The sequence below is a fragment of the Blennius ocellaris genome (assembly GCF_963422515.1).
Source record: "Blennius ocellaris genome assembly, chromosome: 16".
In the NCBI taxonomy this organism is placed as follows: Eukaryota; Metazoa; Chordata; class Actinopteri; order Blenniiformes; family Blenniidae; genus Blennius; species Blennius ocellaris.
In genome coordinates this window covers 14,953,296-14,971,202 of record NC_137665.1, presented here as the reverse complement: position 1 = coordinate 14,971,202, position 17,907 = coordinate 14,953,296, and the positions used below count along the sequence as shown (strand labels likewise).

Here is a 17,907-nt window from a genome sequence, read left to right as displayed (position 1 = left end):
GGCACCAGCATTCTGCATACAATCGCCTGATTATTAAAATAAATTAATAAATTGAGCTGGAGGCCCTTTTTTTATCATTCAAGCATGAATAAAGACACTAATACTGAAAGTCGCGCCTGCCTCATGCCCCCCCTGACACCCCACCATGCCCCCCCAGGGGGGCTCGCCCCACCATTTGAGAAGCACTGGCTTAGACACAGTTTCCAAATAGTTTTAAGTGTTTTTATTTTTTTTCAAGCTGCTTGTACCGATGCTAAACTACGCTAACTCCTCCTTGCTTCACTGTTAATACACAGACTTGATGCATCCCGAAAAATATTCTTTGTTTATCGTAAACGGATTCCTCAATGTGATTGTGGCAAAAGGCGACTTAGGAACAGAAGTGATGTCCAATGTGGTTGCTAATTTCACACTTTCGATATGAAGTTACTCTCCGTTAGTGTGCTGACTTAGTGGAATACAAACGCTGGCAAAAAGGAGCTGAGCAGGGAAAAAAGTTGAGAACGAACTTTTCTCTCATTCCAAACTACAAAACAAGTAGTAGGTGTTTTCTATGATTTTGTGTAAAACTGTGTCCTGGTTTGCACTGGAAATGAGAATTCTGCTATTTCCAGTCTCGAGCTCATAGATGAATGTAGCGTCAACAGTTAAACCAACATGACCTCACTACGTCCTCATATGTGTAATTCTTAGTTTTGCGCCAACAACTCTGCCTCATTAGGGATAATCATTTTTCAAAGGGACCTAAACCACAGTTGGATGTTTGTGCCTTGGTGCTCATCAGACTCCACGCATCCACATGTGGTGTGGAGCTCCTCCAGCAGCTGTGCGTAGTTTTTCGGCCTCGGCTCCCCTGATTTGTGATCGGGCCGCCAGCGCGCTGGACAGCAGTCTTGGAGGTTCTTTCCTCCCCCGCCTCCCGTCCCTCTCGTGAGGTACAGCACATTCCTCAGGGCCCGAGAAGCTTTGATGCAGCCATGTGTGGCCAATAGAGCCGTGTCCAATGCTCGGTACCATGCATATTTATGTGCTCCCTCGGGTCCGGCTCGCCTTACCAGCGTTTCAGACAAAAACATGGCCATGTGCCCTACTGTATCCACCCCGGTTGTTTTCACACCATGCGTTGGTATTGCTGACAGACTTGTGCCTTCATAATGACATACTTTGTTCATATGATCATGTCGGTGCTATCGAACTCAGCAGATTTGTAAAAAAAAAGTGTTTGCCTGTTAACTATTGCGGGAAGCGTTAGTCTTACTTCTCCTCCTTTGGCCTCTAAAAAGACATTTTCGTGAATAACTTTCAGGTATTGAGTCAGATTGCTACAGGAAGTGCTTATGAGGTTGTACAATATGTCATTTTTCTTTCTTACCAACATTGCAGATGGAAGCCTGTAAATATAATGTTCATAAATGTACATATTTGTTCTTAACTTGGGTTTGTTTTTGTTTTATTTGGTTGTTTGGAGATGTTTTAGCATTTGTTTGTAAACTTCAAATGTTTGATGTACATAAATAAATGCTTCTATTTATTATAGAATCAATACTCTGGAGTCTTTTTTTATTAAACGCCATCTTCGAGGTTGCTGTTTGAGGTTTTCCACGACATGCTGTGAGGAAATCCACTCTCCCTCCCTCTATTCGTCCTCCATGTGTTATTATTGCAGTCCAATTGTTTTTGTATGCAGGCAGGACCAGTAACATGAAGCTTGCCACTTTTTTTTTTTAAACTCCCCCCTTTTTTTCCCTCTTGGTTTGTAGGGGGGGGGGGGGGGGGCTTTCTAGGAACGGGGTCTGCTTGAAAACGTGACCATTTCCATGAAAATGCAGACGTCACGACGGAAAGACAAAACCACAGTGTTTCCCAGAAACTCCCCAACAGCGTGAGATCTCAAGGAGGAAAAATACGAAGAAACATGAGAAGCCCGTCCACGATTTTAATTCCCCAACATATGAAATTAAAAGAGTACAGATTACTTTGCTCATTGTGAGGGCCAAGAGAAAAGGATTTACTGGAAATATGGCTACTCATACTTAATTATAGAGATGTGTGTGGTTGAAATGTTTTTTTAACCACATTCTTTTCAGAATCTGTAATCAATCATAAACTTGTGCTGTAGATTTCTCCTTGGTGGACATATTTACTTTCTGTCTGTTATTGTTGACATCTTTTATAAGAAATATTTCGCTACTGCAAGAATGTTTTACCTTCATATGAAGTCAAATGGACAGACCTGATAGTCAAATGACCATAACTTAGATAGATGTTCAACCATATATGAATTAAAGTACATCCGAATGTATTTGTTGATGAAAGCAAATGAACAGTGATGGAAATGGCCAATCTCTGGTGTTTTTTACCATTAAAATCTGTTGAACTCACCTAATTTCAGCTTCATTTGCTCTTGAATGGGTCAGACCAGTGAAATGTTAACCAATAAACAACCACAACTATCTGTTTTACCTTCAATTTAGCACACAAAAGTACAAGTACATGCATATTCACTTCAATTTTGTTTTCTAAAACGTGAAAAATGCAAAATTTACAAGCATGAAACTCACCCCCAGATGGTTCGATTCACCACGATCCTACACAAAGGATACAAAAGTGGCACTAAAACAATACATAGCATTTTCAGTTTGTGCACATATTGCAGTTTGTTTACCAGGAATAACAGCATGAGTGACATCACAGATAAACAGCAAGAGGGTTTGATGTGTATTAGAGCCTGTTCACATGAGAATGAGCTGCTGGAAACAGTATTGGTTCAGTTTGTTTTATTTTAGTTCCCCACAGAGCGATTTGAAGGAGCTCCTAGCCCCCTCTAACACAGAAATATGTTGTCAGATTTGTTGATAGAGGAAGGAATGGGAAACTAACAGCAAATCAATCTGGAAAAAAAAAAAAAACCAAGCAAGGCAACAAACAGATTGTCAACAAAGTCAGTTCCAGATTATTGGGAGGGGAAATGAGAGAGAGAGAGAGAGAGAGAGAGAGAGAGAGAGAGAGAGAGAGAGAGAGAGAGAGCGAGAGAGAGAGCGAGAGAGAGAGAGAGAGATTTCTGTTTATGTTTATTTAGGTTTATGTTTAGATGCATTCTCTAACAGGTGTTTTAAGCCAAATACAATAACTTCTGATTCATCTGAGTTCAAGAGTAGAAGATTACAGCTCATGCAGGCTTTTATGTTTTTAAGAGCTTCCAGTTTAACAAGCGGATCAGTATATTTGGTTTCACTGATAAATAGGTTAGTCTATGGTCTGCATAGCAATGGAAGTTGATGGAGTGTTTTCTGATAATATTTCCTGAAGGAAGGAGCTTCAAGTTTAACCACAGTAAAACAATAACAAAATCATCTACTATCATCTGAACAACATTGCAAGAAGTAAAGGATTTCTAACCAAACAAGGCTTAAAGAAGTAGGTAATTGTTGACCCCAAAATTCAAATTTCCTCTATGAGTGCGTTTCCAGAGTCACAAGAAACAAGATGAAGCAGCTTTTATTCCCCACACTCCTCCCCAGTGGAACAAACTTCCTGAACATTGTTGAAACTGTTAACACGCTCTCGCCTTTTAAATCAGGCCTAAAACATTCTTATTTGTATTATATATCTAGCATTTAGTATTCTTATGTGTTTGTAAAGCACTGTCAGTTCCCTTGGGTCTGAATGATACTATATAAATAAATTGCCTCCCCCCAAATGACTCCAGGTGGAAGTAAATACTCAGTTTGAAGGCAGAAAAAAAATGAGAGCATCAAAATCAATATTTTGCTGATGTTTGACATCTGCGAGACTGATTTTATAAAGAATATCTTCCAACCACCTGACATTTGTTTTATAGAAAATAATTGCAATCTGCATAATGCGATCACACTGGCTGGTAATCTGGATAATTATCCAATAATTGAGTACTTTAAAAGATTTTGCATTCAACAATGCAAAGGTTTTGTTCAAGTGTGAAGAGAATATTTGATAGGAATCAAATCCAACAGGGATAAATTGAGAGGTTCTTTACCCAGTGTGTGAGAGGTGGAGATAAGAAGTGACGGACACAAGAAGGAAAATCTGAATGTGAAAAGTTTAGCTGGTCCACATATAGACAACTGCATGTCTGATCTATAAGCCTCCACAGACGCCGTGTGACCTGCCCGTGTGGTTAAACCCGTCACGTGTTGGAGGTCAAGGCTGAGGAAGAGCAGGAAAGTGGAGCCGATAACCCGGGCGAAGACACGCTCTCCTAACGTGAAAACACAGATAAGAAAACGAGACTCTGGGGATCTTTGGAAACGAAAACGTCTTCAATCGAACCGGCTGAACGTCTCCCCGTGTGACTCAGACACGAGCCGCTGGCTTGTTTTTGTTTTGTGCAGATGGCAGAAAACGCCTGTTTGTCAAATAAAGCTTTTTATCTACGATCCCCTGACAGCATTAATGATTAATCGCAGTGTGGAGGGTCATGCACGCCCGGCTGGATTGTTCCAGTCGCCTCCATGGATGATGAGTGGGGTAACACCGGCTTCTCTGCAGCACACATGTTTACTCAGTTTGAACGATCACCAGGGCAACATGTGAACACGCAACGTTTTGGGGTTTGCATCCATGTGATCATATTTAAATTTGCTGGCGGAATAGCATAGTTTCTCTCATTTATCCATTCTCTATGTTCAGTTGGAGCGTATCCAAGCAAACGGTGCTCAGGACTGTGCCGGGGTCCACAGGGAGAACATGCAAACCTTATTACCCAGTATGTTACACAAACCCTGGACATTCCCAGCATTCAACCTCTCTGTTTCCTCAGTACGCAGCTGATCTTTGCTCTGATGATGTTTGCCAGAGAGAGAAACCAGCGCGGCGTTAGATTCCAGCTGTTTACCAGACAACAGCTTCCAACACCGTGCCACGAACAATATTTGTTAACTTTAGGCATACAAAAAATAAAACAGAGCGTGCTTTGGTTTCCTGACTGTGAACCTGCAAAATCGGAGTCATTTTGTAATCTACAGATTTTATTTGATCTGTGCAGGTTTCGGGGCCGTCTGAGGATTGTTTGGACTTTTTACCTGCCAACAAAGAAATGTGACGCAAGTTTAGAAGAAAAGTGACGGCAAGGATGAGAAAACAATGATGTCGTATTTACTCCAGAGAGCTAAATGAGCAGAAGCTTTCATTTACTTCCGTAAAATGTAGTTACTGAAATTGACCCTTCAACACAAAGTCATTGTAAAATTCCTCAACTGAGTGTTTTTCGCTCTCGGCTTTTCATAGACTTCCTTGTTTTTGTTTTTAGCATTTGAACATTTAAAGCTAAAATAAACAATCAGCTACAATAAACACTAATGGCATAATCTTTCAGAAAACCAAATAAAATGAACAAAATTAAAAGAATCTTAGAAAAGAAACATTTCAAGTCAGAGTGCAAACAAAAATCGCAGTTACATGATATATTGCTTCTAAATGTGTTTGATTGGGAAATACTTCTCTCTGTATTTCCGTTCCTCGGGTTAAAAACTCTCATTTAGATACAATACGATGTGGTATTTCTAATAAAATCCAATAGAAATGCTCAAAATGTGTCACATATTTTAAATGAAGTCATAGTTTCTCATGGTATATAAAATACAAATAAATTAATAAATGATGTGTTTCTACTGTAAAATGTATCACCTGTTTACAAGCTCTTGATAACTTCATGTGCCTCCTTTTGTTATTTTGACCCCAGATTCAGCTCTGGGGTTAAAAACATCAACGCTGACGCAAAAAAAACAAGTTGGAAAACAATATTTGAGGAAGTTCTGCACAAGGATCCTAAAGCGCTCTGAACGGGCCTGAAGTCTCTCGGTCCTATAGGTACAGAGCAGGTAAACATCCCCTCTGATAACTCGCGTTATTTACACTCCTACTGTAGCTGACGCACCGACACACAGCCGACGTCAGGGTGCTGAGCTCAACAGATTTCTTCACATATAGGCGGTGTGTGTGTGTGTGTGTGTGTGTGTGTGTGTGTGTGTGTACATTCAAGCTTACTGTGCACAGTCATTGTGTTTATTTACTCAGTAAAACCTGATCCTACACAAGTCATTTGTTTGCTTTCACAGTGCAAATTTACAAAATGACCATTATTGTCTGCAAACCCATTATGGGTCAAATGTTTAGTGAGGCTCTGACCGCAACACGTGGAGGTAAAATGTACCTCCATGGGTACATGATCGCCCTCTAGTGTTACATGAAGGAAGAACATACATTGAATAAAAATACTCCTGATGAAACACTTCTTCAACTGCTCAGTTTTACTGAAGGGCTCAAAGGGAATATGACTAACATTTTGTACATTTCAGTTAAAGTAAAGTGTGGAATATTTACCTTATATGTTAATTATTTAATAAACTATTTCTTTACTGATCTGTCATCCTGGACTTGATTCATCATTATTCTCGGGCTGGGAGAACCCCAGGCTGTGTCGAAACGCCCCTGCTCATCTCTTCAAATCTGTGCAATCTCTTTCAAATGGTGGCCTGAAACCAGAAGCTCACGCTGAAGGAATGACTTCCAGCTGCCAAACTCGTGTCAGAATCACTTCATTCAGTTCAAAGTTGCATTATCCAGGTCACTTTCCAACATCTGGAGATTAAAAATATTGAAACATCTGAGTAACCAGATGGAGACCAAACAGAGTTCAACTGGAACAAAGACAAGATGAACGAAGTAAAGCAGGAATGTGAAGGAGAACTTGGTTAAAAACACACGTGATGGCTGAATCTTGTAATGATGGCTCGAAACGGGAAATAATCCAGACAGTGTTGGTGCAAACTGTAAATATGTATTAGTTGTGGGGAAACATTTGCATAATTCTAGAATTTCTAACATTATTAGCATGGAATTCCAGTTGCATACTTCCCATAATAACATAAAAATTATTCTATTTTGTCCCTTTGATTTAGAGGCGTGTGCAGCTGATTAATCATTAATTATTTTTCTTTAATAAAAGGGAAAGAAAAGAAACCATGTTCACAAATGTGGATTTTTTTTTTTGTTAAACTAAATATCCTTTATTTGGAAAGCGCATAAAATGTAATTTTATCTGCAACGTTCGAGGTCAAAGCTTTGATTCTGAAGTTTTCTCAGCGGAAGTGTGGTGTTTGACGCTCGTGACGACGCTCCCTTTGACGATGGCGTTATTTCAGGAAGAGACCGAGGTCGGTTTAATACATAAACACACGGATTGCTGGTGCTTTAAACCCCTTTTCGAAAACTCGTAAAAATACCAGGCTGTATTTAACGAGCTTTCTTTTTTTCTGAGAGGATAAGGCAGGCTAATTTAGTGTTTTCTTCGGAAATTACCGTCGCACAATTCATGATGTATTGGATTGACTGGATTCCCTGTTAACTGGTGACCGCTCAGCGCTCGTGGTTGTTGCTAATAACAGCAGATGTTAAAATAAGACACGCAAGAGGTACGACGTTTTAAACTTTGTGGTAAATGCGATTAAACTGTGGTCTCCTTATATCTGTTCGGTTTTTAACAGCAGTTGTTATGAGCAGCGACCACGGCCGCTACAGGAAGTCGGTCACAGTTAACAGGGAAACCAGTTCATCCTAAACACCTGCCAGTTTAAACTTTTCTATTTCTCATTTCGCAGAATGTGTTCGTCGACGATGACGTCAGACACATCGTTAGAGAGGTGAGGGAATCTAAAAAGGTTTTGGTTAATCGCCCAAAACAAAACTTTCAAACGACTGTTTAATCGCTGCTGGTGTGAGCGTTACTCACTGCTTGGCGACCGGACGTTGCTAAGGACGCTTCAGCCGTTGCTAGGCACACTCGCCTCTGTTGTCGAAACAATCGAAAATTATTGGTTAATCATTAATAAAACACACAAATAGACCAACATTTACATATGGTCACATAACATTTACACATCTGCGTGTAGAAAAGTCTACAGGGGACCTCTCTGCCTCTGCAGATGATCATATTTTGCAAGTGTCCTTTGCCTCTCTCAGGCTGTCATTGTAACATTGTGTGTGTGTGTGTGGTCAGTCAATCGAAGCGACCATCGGAGAAAACAACTACCAGCAGAGCAGAGTGAACCAGTGGAGCTCCAGTGTGGTGGCCCAGAGTCTGAGTCAGCTCAGTAAGCTGGGAAAACCTTTCAAATACATCGGTGAGTGGACCGCCGCCCCACAACTCACACACTCATGCTCTTTGTGCTCTGAGTACACACACAAACAAAAACCACACTTTATTTGTGTCTCCTTTATAGTGAGCTGTGTCATCATGCAGAAGACTGGCGCAGGCCTGCAAACGGCCACCTCGTGCTTCTGGGATAACACGACTGATGGTATAAAAAATTCTACACACAATGATTTGATATTAAATGGTAACGAATGGTCCAAACGTCTCAGATGTCTCGCTCTCACTTGGAAAAAAGGCTAACAAGCGTCCCATCAGCCTGTTCTTCACTTCATCTGCTCATGTATACAGAAACGTCTTTAGTTCAAAGCTTTTAACAGCAATAAGAAGCTTTGGTCTGTGGCTGATTCCAGTATAAGGATTTAATGCTAGTTGCCCAGTAAGCACTTAAAGTTTTAAAAGACTGAGGTGACTTTTTGTCAGAAAGAGATACGATTCACATGCAGTCCGATTCTTCAAACTAAAAGCATGTGAATACGACTGAAGTTACTCATTTTGTGTCCCGTCCAAACAGGAAGCAGTGCGGTGATGTGGGAGAACGAGACCATATACTGTATCGTCAATGTTTTCGGACTGGCCATTTGAACCTTGAGTGCCATGGAGGAAATGTCTGTGCTTTTTAAAGGTTGCACGGCTATACTACATACTGTTTGATACCATTATCTCTTTGTAATAAAGTTATTTTATATTCTTCGCATGTCCATCAATATTTGTTTATCCAATTTGGGGTGAAGGAGTTGATCCCAGGTTACAACAGGCAAAAGGTCAAAGTCACACTAAATTCTGACTGTTCTGTTATTAAAATCTTTTTGTTTTAATCTCAAATTCAAGAGGATTTCTCAACCAATCTTTAGCGCCCCCTGTCGGCGTTAGGAATCACCGATCTATGTCATTTATTTATATATAAACCTGTGACCAAATGCACACAATCATGTCAAGTCTTGGTCATTTCCTCCTTGTGACATTCACAAATCACCTGCACATCAAGAGGCGGCTTATTTAGAAAACCAAAAAACAAAACTTTTATTGTCATGAACAGTTTGTACAGTTGAAGTGAATGGCTTCACACCATAACTCGACTGTAACGTCAAACATACGGCGGTAAAGTTCACTCAGACTGACCTTTTTATTTTAGAGAGGATTTGAAATGCAGCAGAGGTACAAGGTGAACGACGTGAGAAGAGACGACCCTGAATAATGCAACACTGACATCACTTCAACTCAAAGCTTGTCATGTTTCAAGTACAAAATAAACACACACACACACACACACGTAAATTAAAAATTCAAAAACAGGCTCAACCAGCATTGACCGTTGCTTCGTGGAAAGAAGAGGATGCATCTCAGGAAGCACTTTGACACCGACCACTGAACGAAAACGGTTCAATGACTAAAAAAGAAAAATTGCACAGTTAATGTTAATTACACTGTAATAAAACCCTGCGACAATAGTGGCGAGACGGTGGGCCCTGACTGTAAACGGTCGCTCATGCATTAACATCCAGCTGCAGCCCCGAGTGCGTGTCGCAATAAATAAACCGAAGTCGTCGTGCTTGTTAAGAAGCCAGAATCTCCACGAGGGCCGCTGGTTCGAATCGCTCTTAATAAACTATCCAGTAAACATGAGGCTGCCGCACGTGAAACACAAGACTGCTCAGTGTGTGGAAGTGGAATCAGTGCGATCTCGTTGAATAAAAACCTGCCAGTGGGAATGGTGCATAAACAATGTGCAGCTCCATTTAGGTATAAATAAGTCTTTATTATCCTGTGGGTGTGAATTCACGGCTTGGGAAATGACCAAAGTACAACAACATTTAAAAAAAAAAAAAACAACAACAACAAAAACCTAAAAATGAGTTAATTGTAGTTGATTAGTTAAGTGCTGCCCATCTTTTAGGTCGTGAATGTTTCTTATGAGACTGGGATGTTCAAGTGTCTGTCAGTAACGGAAGGCAACGTGGCTTTAGGTCCCGAGGTCCAGTTTGGTGTGAAACGACGCAACGTGATGCGTCTGATCACACCAGAAATAAACGAGCGCCGTTACCGTGAGGACCTGTCACTTTGGTACACTCAATGAGACGCGTGTGTGTGTGTAAGCTCGTCCTTCTCTGAAATGGAGAACATGACAAACGATGACTCATCATACTTCCAAACCACACTGCTATACTTGTTGATGTTCAACAATGATGGTTTTTTTCTTCTTAATAATAATATCCTTATTTTAGTCACATGAGGGGAAACCCCTCTTTTGTTTTTTTTTGTTTTTTTAAGTGTTTGGCAGCTGAGAAAGTGGCTCGTGTTTCAGTTCACTTGTCGATCAGGCCTCCGTCTTTCAACTTGAAGTAGAAGAACTTCTCCAGCGTGTTGGCACACTTGCAGTACTCGCTGTCGGGGGGGTTGTACTCGCGGCAGTTGGTGATGATTCGCTGCAGGTCGGCGATGAAGAGCTTCTTGGTCACGTAGTATCTGTTCTTGAGTCTCTCCGTCATGGTCTTCAGGTCTGCGAGGACAGAAGGGAGGAAAAAGAGCCGTCAGTCTATATTCACGTTGATGCCTTTTCCAAGTATCTTGTGGGTTTTTTTAGCTACGGAGCAGCAGGTAGCTGGAATTCATTTCATTAGCCTGTAAAATTAAAGGAGAACCACATTGAGATTAATAATCTCTTTTATAAGTCTGTAATGATTAGAGGTGGGAAGAACAAGAAGAAGGAGAATGGGTGGGAAATATTAGAGCGATAGAACCAGCAGGTGGCAGTAATGCGATGTGCATGGATGCAAACTGCATTCAAACCCAAAAGAAGAAGAGTAGCGAACTCAAGTAGTCAAAGTACTCAAACGTGTCGGGGGTCAAAAAGTGTGATCGGGTTGTTTCTATACTTAACTGCAAGAGCAAGCGTCATCTTGTCAAAAAGTAAAAAGGCAAGTTTAAACTAAAAATGACAAAATAAAAAGCAGGAACCAGAAAGCGAGCAGCAGAAAGAGTTCAGAGTGTGTGACGGGGGGCTTGTGAGGGGCTGGAGAATCTTCGGAACAGGAATAAACACAGAGGCGCTATTTTACCGATGGGAAAGCGAATGATCTCGTAATAATCCGGAGCTTCGGATTTCTTCACTGGTTCCATAAAGGGCCAGGCGTCGGGGTGAGTCTGCAGAAGAGAGAACAAAGCTCCACTCAGTCACACTCGCTGCTTCTGCTGTGGTGTGTTTCTGTGGCGACCCGCACCTTGATCTGGGCCAGGAGGTTCTTCAGCATGTTGTACAGCACGTCGGGGTCCTTCACCTCCTTCCTGCAAAGTGGTTATGAGGTCAGCGTGAGCGTCACTGACAGAACAGAGCCGCTTAAAGACCAACTGAGAAACAACTTTGTTTACCCTTTGTCCTTGTTACTGGGTTTCCATCCCGTCTCCCCTGGTTAGAGTAGTAATAAAAAACGAAAAAGCCAGTTAGTCATAAGAAAGTAGATTTGTAATGATGTCACTCAAACGCTTCACTCACTGATGCCGGGGATGCTCTCCACCGGGATCTGTCGCACTCCTTCCTTGAAGCAGGTGAGACCTGGGTAAACCTTCCTGATCTGGCTCTGCTTCCTCTCTATCAGCTTCTTAATAATCTGGAACGTTTCAAACAGGAAAAAAAAAAAAAGAGAGAAATCTATCAAACCGGGTCTCTGCAGGAGTTCAACCTCCCACTCAGCCCCACGTACCTCCTTCTGTCTCTTGATGATGTGGGAGAGCTCGGTGTACGGGATCCGCGGGTTCAGCTCGCACTCCATGAGCGTGGCGCCCTCGTAGTCTTTGATGTATCCCAGGTAGCGACTCTTGGGCACTTTGATGTCTTTGGAAAAGCCCTTCCAGGGAACAAAAAGGGGTTAATAAAGAAGAGGATGGCGGGATGGAGGAGAGGACAGAGGAGCGGTGAATGTGCGGTACCTGCTTCTTGAAGTAGCCGATGGCGTACTCGTCAGCGTAGGTGAGGAAATAGAGGATGTTGTGTTTGATGTGGTACTCCTTCAGGTGGTTCATCAGGTGGGTACCGTAGCCCTGATTGCACCGACGCGAGGGAGATGATTAGATTATAAAAAACACGACTCGCATATTCCAGCCGATCAGGTCACAACACAAGCACTCAGAGAGAGGTTCTGATGTCTGTCGCCCTATTTCTACAGAAGCGAGTGTTTCTTGGTTACGTGTCACTTTGTTTTGCTGGATATGTGGCACATGAGGTTAGTTCCTCCTTTTTCATGCATCGAAGTATTTTTGTTAAGTCAGCTGTGGCAGAAATACCACTGTCTGAGAAAGTGTTGGTATATTTGTTCGCCCATCGTTATTGTGTTGATCATGTTATCACCATATGAACAGCATCATGTGGAGCTTTAATTTCACCAAAAGATGTCATGAGTAGACCACTGATAACAGGGGGGGTGCAACACATTTCAGTTCAATCTCATGTTGAGCAAAACTGGTAAAATAGTGCCATAATAACCTTTACATTTTAGCTTATCTTTATCTCCACCGTACATCTGATGTAAATGTCTATATTTTTGCAAAAAAAACTCCCCTAAAAACTAACATCTGCTACAAAAAATTACTAATTTCCACATGAAGATTTTTAGCTTTACTCACATAGTTGTTTTTTTTTTTTTTTTTAAACACAATGACAGTTTGAATATAACTTCAAGTTAACCAACTAACGATATTACGCGAGTTAAATGTTCTGTCAGGTGTCATTAGTTCTATTTAGTTGTGGTAATTAGAGCATCCCCTTAAACCTTAAACCCATTTTGAAATAATCCAATATGAGCAATAGCTTAAATTGATAGCCGTTTTTATTTTCACGACTTATAAGCTAAAATCATTAATAAAACAAAGGAAGATTTTAGTGAAGAAGATGCAGAAATGGGACATTTTGGATGAACTCATATCATATGTCTTGTACCTTCACTTGCTCGTTGGATGTGACGGCACAGAAGACGATCTCCGTGAAGCCCTGAGTGGGAAACATCCTAAAACAGATGCCTCCAATGACGCGGCCATCTTTGATGAGGGCGAGGGTTTTGTGCTTCCTGTGAGGAGCACACACGTCAGTACAGTATTGTGCAGCCGACTGGGGGGGGGGGGGGAGCGAAGGAGTCAAACTCACGGGTCGAACACCAGCCGTGTGATGTACTCTTTGGGCATGCGAGGTAACTGATGGGAGAAGACGTTCTGCAGGCCGACCAGCCACATCAGGATCTTTTTGTTGGACTTCTGAGAGAGCGAGTTCCCGATGACGTGGAACTCGATGATGCCTCTTCTCTCCTCCAGCCTGGCGGTCTCGTCACGGGCAGCGTTTGGCGTCAGCAGATTAGTCTGGAAATATTGAAAAAAAAAAAAGTCTAATCAAACTGACATTTAATTTTTCTTTATTACGATAAAAACCATACGACATGGAACTAAAACAAAAAAAAAAAGGAAAAAGTGAGCAGCTCTCAGGTCTGATGATGGGACAAACAAAGAAGCCTTGTTAACGCTGCCATCTGCTTGCATTTGTCCTCCTTCCATCTGTCTGGAGCGACATACTGAAGGACAGTTTCTATCGGCCCCTCACCTCAAACTAAAAATGGTGTTTTCGCCACCACAGAATTTCCCTGTCGATTGAAACAGGAAGTGGGTTAGCCAGCACAGAGCTTAGGTGGCCGACAACACGCAACACCAAACAGAAACTACAGGTGCATCTCAAAGATTCTATTTCTGCATGTCCAACATGTAAAAACTAGGAACTGCAAAGCAAATTATTCTAACCGGCTGAAACGTCCGATTTCACAGTATTTGGAATATCCATGTCTTATGAAGTGAAAATATAGGAAATCAAACAAAAAAGGTTCATATATTTCAATTTAACTGTAAAAATAAATCTCAACTATATGGAAGCGTCATTTTTAATTAAATTACAAGAAGATGAAACTTTATTTAAATGTTCCATGTGCACAGTTTCACTGACTTCCCGCGCTGGTGAGTGATGAGTGACAGCAGCATTTCGTGTCTTGGACTCCGCAACCTCTTCGCAAGAAGCTCTACACTCAGGGCGGGCGTGCCGGACATTTTAACGACTGACCTCGGGTCCGAGCATCGCAGCAGGATCAGTGATCGTCATCATGACCTCGTTGACCAGCTCCATGGGAATGTCTCCCATCACGCGGATCCGCTTGGCATCCTCCAGCGTCAGAGCCTCTGGAAGCTTCCTCTTCTCCCCTGTTTAGAGACGTGACGGAGCCGACTTTGAACAATCTTGATGTGATTCATTTATTTACTCGACGCTATCGTCCAGAGCTTCACTGACCGGTGATTGGCTCCACGCCCCCAGCGTCCACACTGGCCAGAGAGGAGCTGCTGCTCAGACACTTGGAGAGAGCCGGGGAGCCGGAGACCGAGGCCGGACTGATCACTGTGAACAAACACAAAAGTACAACTCGTTATCCAGCTCACAGACGAGAAACGCTCTTATTACCGATATCATTTTACAGCTTTGACATAAGACAACATATCCTACTGAAGAAACACTTTAAGAAGGATTTTACAATCCTGCCAATTAGGTAAAAACACAATGAATTATGCCAACGGTGTAATAAAATCATTGCCGTATATTTATCTGCTTGTGTGTGTGTGTGAGCAAGATTACGTCAAAACTACATGACAGATTTTCACCACTGACAGATGTTAGGCCAGTGAAAACCCATTTAGAGTTGATTTTAACCAACTTCACAGTAACCCAGTGCTTTGTAATGATAAACATTTAAATCAGCAGTAAGTTCACAGTGACCTGAATGATTTAGGTCGAGGATTTACTCACCAGTCATCGACCGTAAAAACACACAATCTTAACAAATGTAGCACAAGCAGAGAAATCATAGCGTCTGATCATGAAGATGTTATGAGACGGTCTGCGGCCCTCACCTGTCTGATGCCCCAGCTGTGTGCCATCAGAAGCAGGCATGGTGAAATCTGCCTCCCATATGGGTGAATTCTCACCATAGATTTCCTCCTCCAGCATGGACAAGAACCTGATGAAACACGGCAGCAGCTTAAACGCACGTCTCCCAAGGCTGAATGATTTATCGAGGCATAATCAAGGACCTGTGCAGGAAAAATGTGACCTCGAATATCGTAGATGACTAAATACAGATACATGTAGATATGACTGTGTTCAGTGACAAACGGTCCTCACTTGGGGAAGTGTGTGAGGATAAGTGTGCGTTTCTCTGGCAGCAGTTTATCTTTCTCCACCCTGAACTTCTCCAGCAGCTGGCGGCGGGTGACGGTGAAGATGGACTTGAGCAAGTTGCGGCCGAACACCTGAGTGGTTTCATAGCGTGGTAAGCTGTCGTTACTCTGAGGGACGTGGCAGTAGCACAGCCACCTGGAGACCATAGGAAGGAAAAAAGAAAAGAAGAAGAGGCAATTAACAGTAGTGAAACAGACATCAGCATTCAACACAACCACCGAAGCAGCAAGTGCACCTGGTGTAGTCCACTTTGTAAGCTGTCCCGTCATCTTTTTGGGTCCGTTGTCGATACTGCGTTGGCGTCTCCAGCTTCCAGTAATTTAGGCACAAAAGGAACATCTTTGACAGTTCATACATGGTCTGCCTTTCCTTCGGTGCGAGATGGCTGAACTTATACTGAACGAAATTCAAAACCCCCTTTGGAAGCAAACATAAAAAAAGGACACAGTCAGCAAAGAACTTGACGAGTTCATGGTCACAACAGAGGTTCAGTTTAAGGTCGACCTGCTCAATGTTAGGCTTTTCAAACGGTGGACTTCCGAGTGATCCCTCGACAACAGGCTGGCTCATCTGCAGGATACATTTTCTCAGCAGCTTTAAAGGAAAAAAAAAGAAGAGAGAAATGAAAAATTAAACAACCTCTGATGCACTTTAAAAGGTCCCACATTATACAGTTTTTCAATAATTTCACATTAATGTCAGAGGCCCAACACACATTGTATTAAAAGTTGCAGTATTGCTGCTGAATTTCAGTCTAAAAGTCCCTGGAGTGAGTTGTACAGAGAACAGGCTGTTTCTGTGTCTGTCCACGCCGACTCCAGACCCGTCTTGGGAAGAAGAGCTCTCTGGTGTTTCATATTAAGTAGTTTCCCTGTTAACTGGTGACCTTTAGCATCCCTTGTTGCCGCTAATAAGGGACGTTTAAGAACCTGACAGAAATCTGTATTTGTCCTGATGAGTGTCATTTAACAGCAAAGTGTTGTACTTATCAGGAGTCTCATTTTAATGTGCCGTTACTCGCAGCAACGATGGAAGCCGCAGGAAGTTGGTCACCATTTAACAGGGAAACCAATTAATCTGTAAAACAGGTACAATACACTAACGTTTATGGTAGTTTTATGCCTGTGGCTTGTATAAATGCTGTCACTCAACCAGTTTGAACCAGAATCTGACACTAGATGGAGAAGCTCCTGAAGATGCAGAGTTAAAAATACTGTGTCTGAATATGTTGCAGAGTGTCGTTATAGTTACTGTCAAATAGCTAACGCTAGGTCCTACTGTTCCGATTTTACATATTATGCTGAATTTATTCAGTATATCAGTCAAGCAGAACTCCACTACCGGAGGGAGTGGTTATTTTCCCCACATGACATCATGAAGGGGAGATCTGTGATTGGCCTGTTATGAGCACACGTTCGCTAAAAGGTGGAGCAAGCAAGTGAAGGAGATGACCAACTTTCTTCACTTGTGGCGCCTCATGCACAGGCTATTGGGACACATATTACGGTTAGAAAACTGTTAAAACGTGCATTCTGCATAATGTTACCTTTAACAAACAACACTGTCACTCTGTGAGTCTTTGTCCTGTTACATTGCGTGACATTAACTTCCACCCACCTTAAAAAGGTAGAAGTAGACCTGCTTTGTGTCCGTGTCCTCCTCCTTATGGACAGACATGAACAGGTTCTCCACATCGACCACCATCCCCAGCAGTCTGTTGATCTCATCCTCGGACACATTCTCCAGGTGGGAGACATGATCGGCTGTGAAACGAATTAGGAGCATTTGTCAATGGAGAAATGTTATTAACCCTCACGGAGGGAGTGTGCGAGTGTAGGTGGGTTAGTTTGTACCCAGAGCATGTCCACAGCTGCGGCACGGTTCACTCAGGCTGGCCGCCTGCTGCTGCAGATCCATACGTGTCGCCGATGGAGGGTTTGGGTTTTTCCATCCATTGCATTTGCACGTATCGCTGGCCTGGAGACAAAAGAGCACGAAGGCACCTTAATCAATAACTCGGCGGCTGTTTCGAACATTAATGATCAATCAGTGAAGCTAGCTGGCGATATGACACAAGCGCCGGTGCGACCGTGCAGCTAGCTACCAGTAAAAGTTGCCGGCTGTGTAAAACAAGTGTTGCACAGCTCGGAATGCTTGTGACTGCAGAGTCCGGGAGCAATACTGGCCGTGAAGTGCTTTGTTGTGGTTAACTTTAGCTAGGCTAGCTACCTTGCAAGCGGAGAATACGCCAAGTTTCTCCAGCTTCTTCGCCCGTGGGAAAGCGCGGACTTGGGCTTTCTTCTGGCTCGCACGCTGCTGCTGGCTGAGTCCCGGCCTGGCCGGGTCACTGGTGCCCGTCCCGGAGCCGGTGGCGGCGGTGCTGGACCCCGCAGACTGGGTCTGGAGCAGCCGGGGCTGTAAGGCCTGCGCCGCCGGGTCCGACATCTCCACGCTGCTGCTT

General features: G+C 42.7%; 2 protein-coding genes across 3 annotated transcripts; one reads left to right on the top strand and one right to left on the bottom strand.

Annotated features, from left to right (window-relative positions):
- The first annotated feature begins 7,155 nt into the window (after positions 1 to 7,155).
- Positions 7,156 to 8,881, top strand: LOC308141601 (dynein light chain Tctex-type 1-like). Its single transcript, XM_080511806.1, has 5 exons — positions 7,156 to 7,193; positions 7,638 to 7,679; positions 8,036 to 8,159; positions 8,259 to 8,336; positions 8,703 to 8,881. The coding sequence occupies exons 1-5, from the start codon at positions 7,167 to 7,169 to the stop codon at positions 8,771 to 8,773; spliced, it is 342 nt and encodes a 113-aa protein (XP_080367932.1). The 5' UTR covers positions 7,156 to 7,166; the 3' UTR covers positions 8,774 to 8,881.
- Positions 8,882 to 9,228: 347 nt separating this feature from the next.
- Positions 9,229 to 17,907, bottom strand: kat2a (K(lysine) acetyltransferase 2A). Of its 2 annotated transcripts, XM_080511800.1 has the most exons (18): positions 17,676 to 17,907; positions 17,300 to 17,423; positions 17,064 to 17,209; positions 15,951 to 16,040; positions 15,682 to 15,863; positions 15,390 to 15,581; positions 15,119 to 15,225; positions 14,505 to 14,609; positions 14,280 to 14,416; positions 13,326 to 13,534; positions 13,122 to 13,248; positions 12,116 to 12,226; positions 11,890 to 12,033; positions 11,682 to 11,796; positions 11,558 to 11,594; positions 11,410 to 11,473; positions 11,248 to 11,332; positions 9,229 to 10,688 (listed from the first exon to the last, which is right to left on the bottom strand). In XM_080511800.1, the coding sequence occupies exons 1-18, from the start codon at positions 17,889 to 17,891 to the stop codon at positions 10,495 to 10,497; spliced, it is 2,385 nt and encodes a 794-aa protein (XP_080367926.1). In that variant the 5' UTR covers positions 17,892 to 17,907; the 3' UTR covers positions 9,229 to 10,494. The 2 variants fall into 2 exon arrangements, with proteins under 2 accessions (XP_080367926.1, XP_080367925.1); XM_080511799.1 differs by having other exon boundaries at positions 11,682 to 12,033.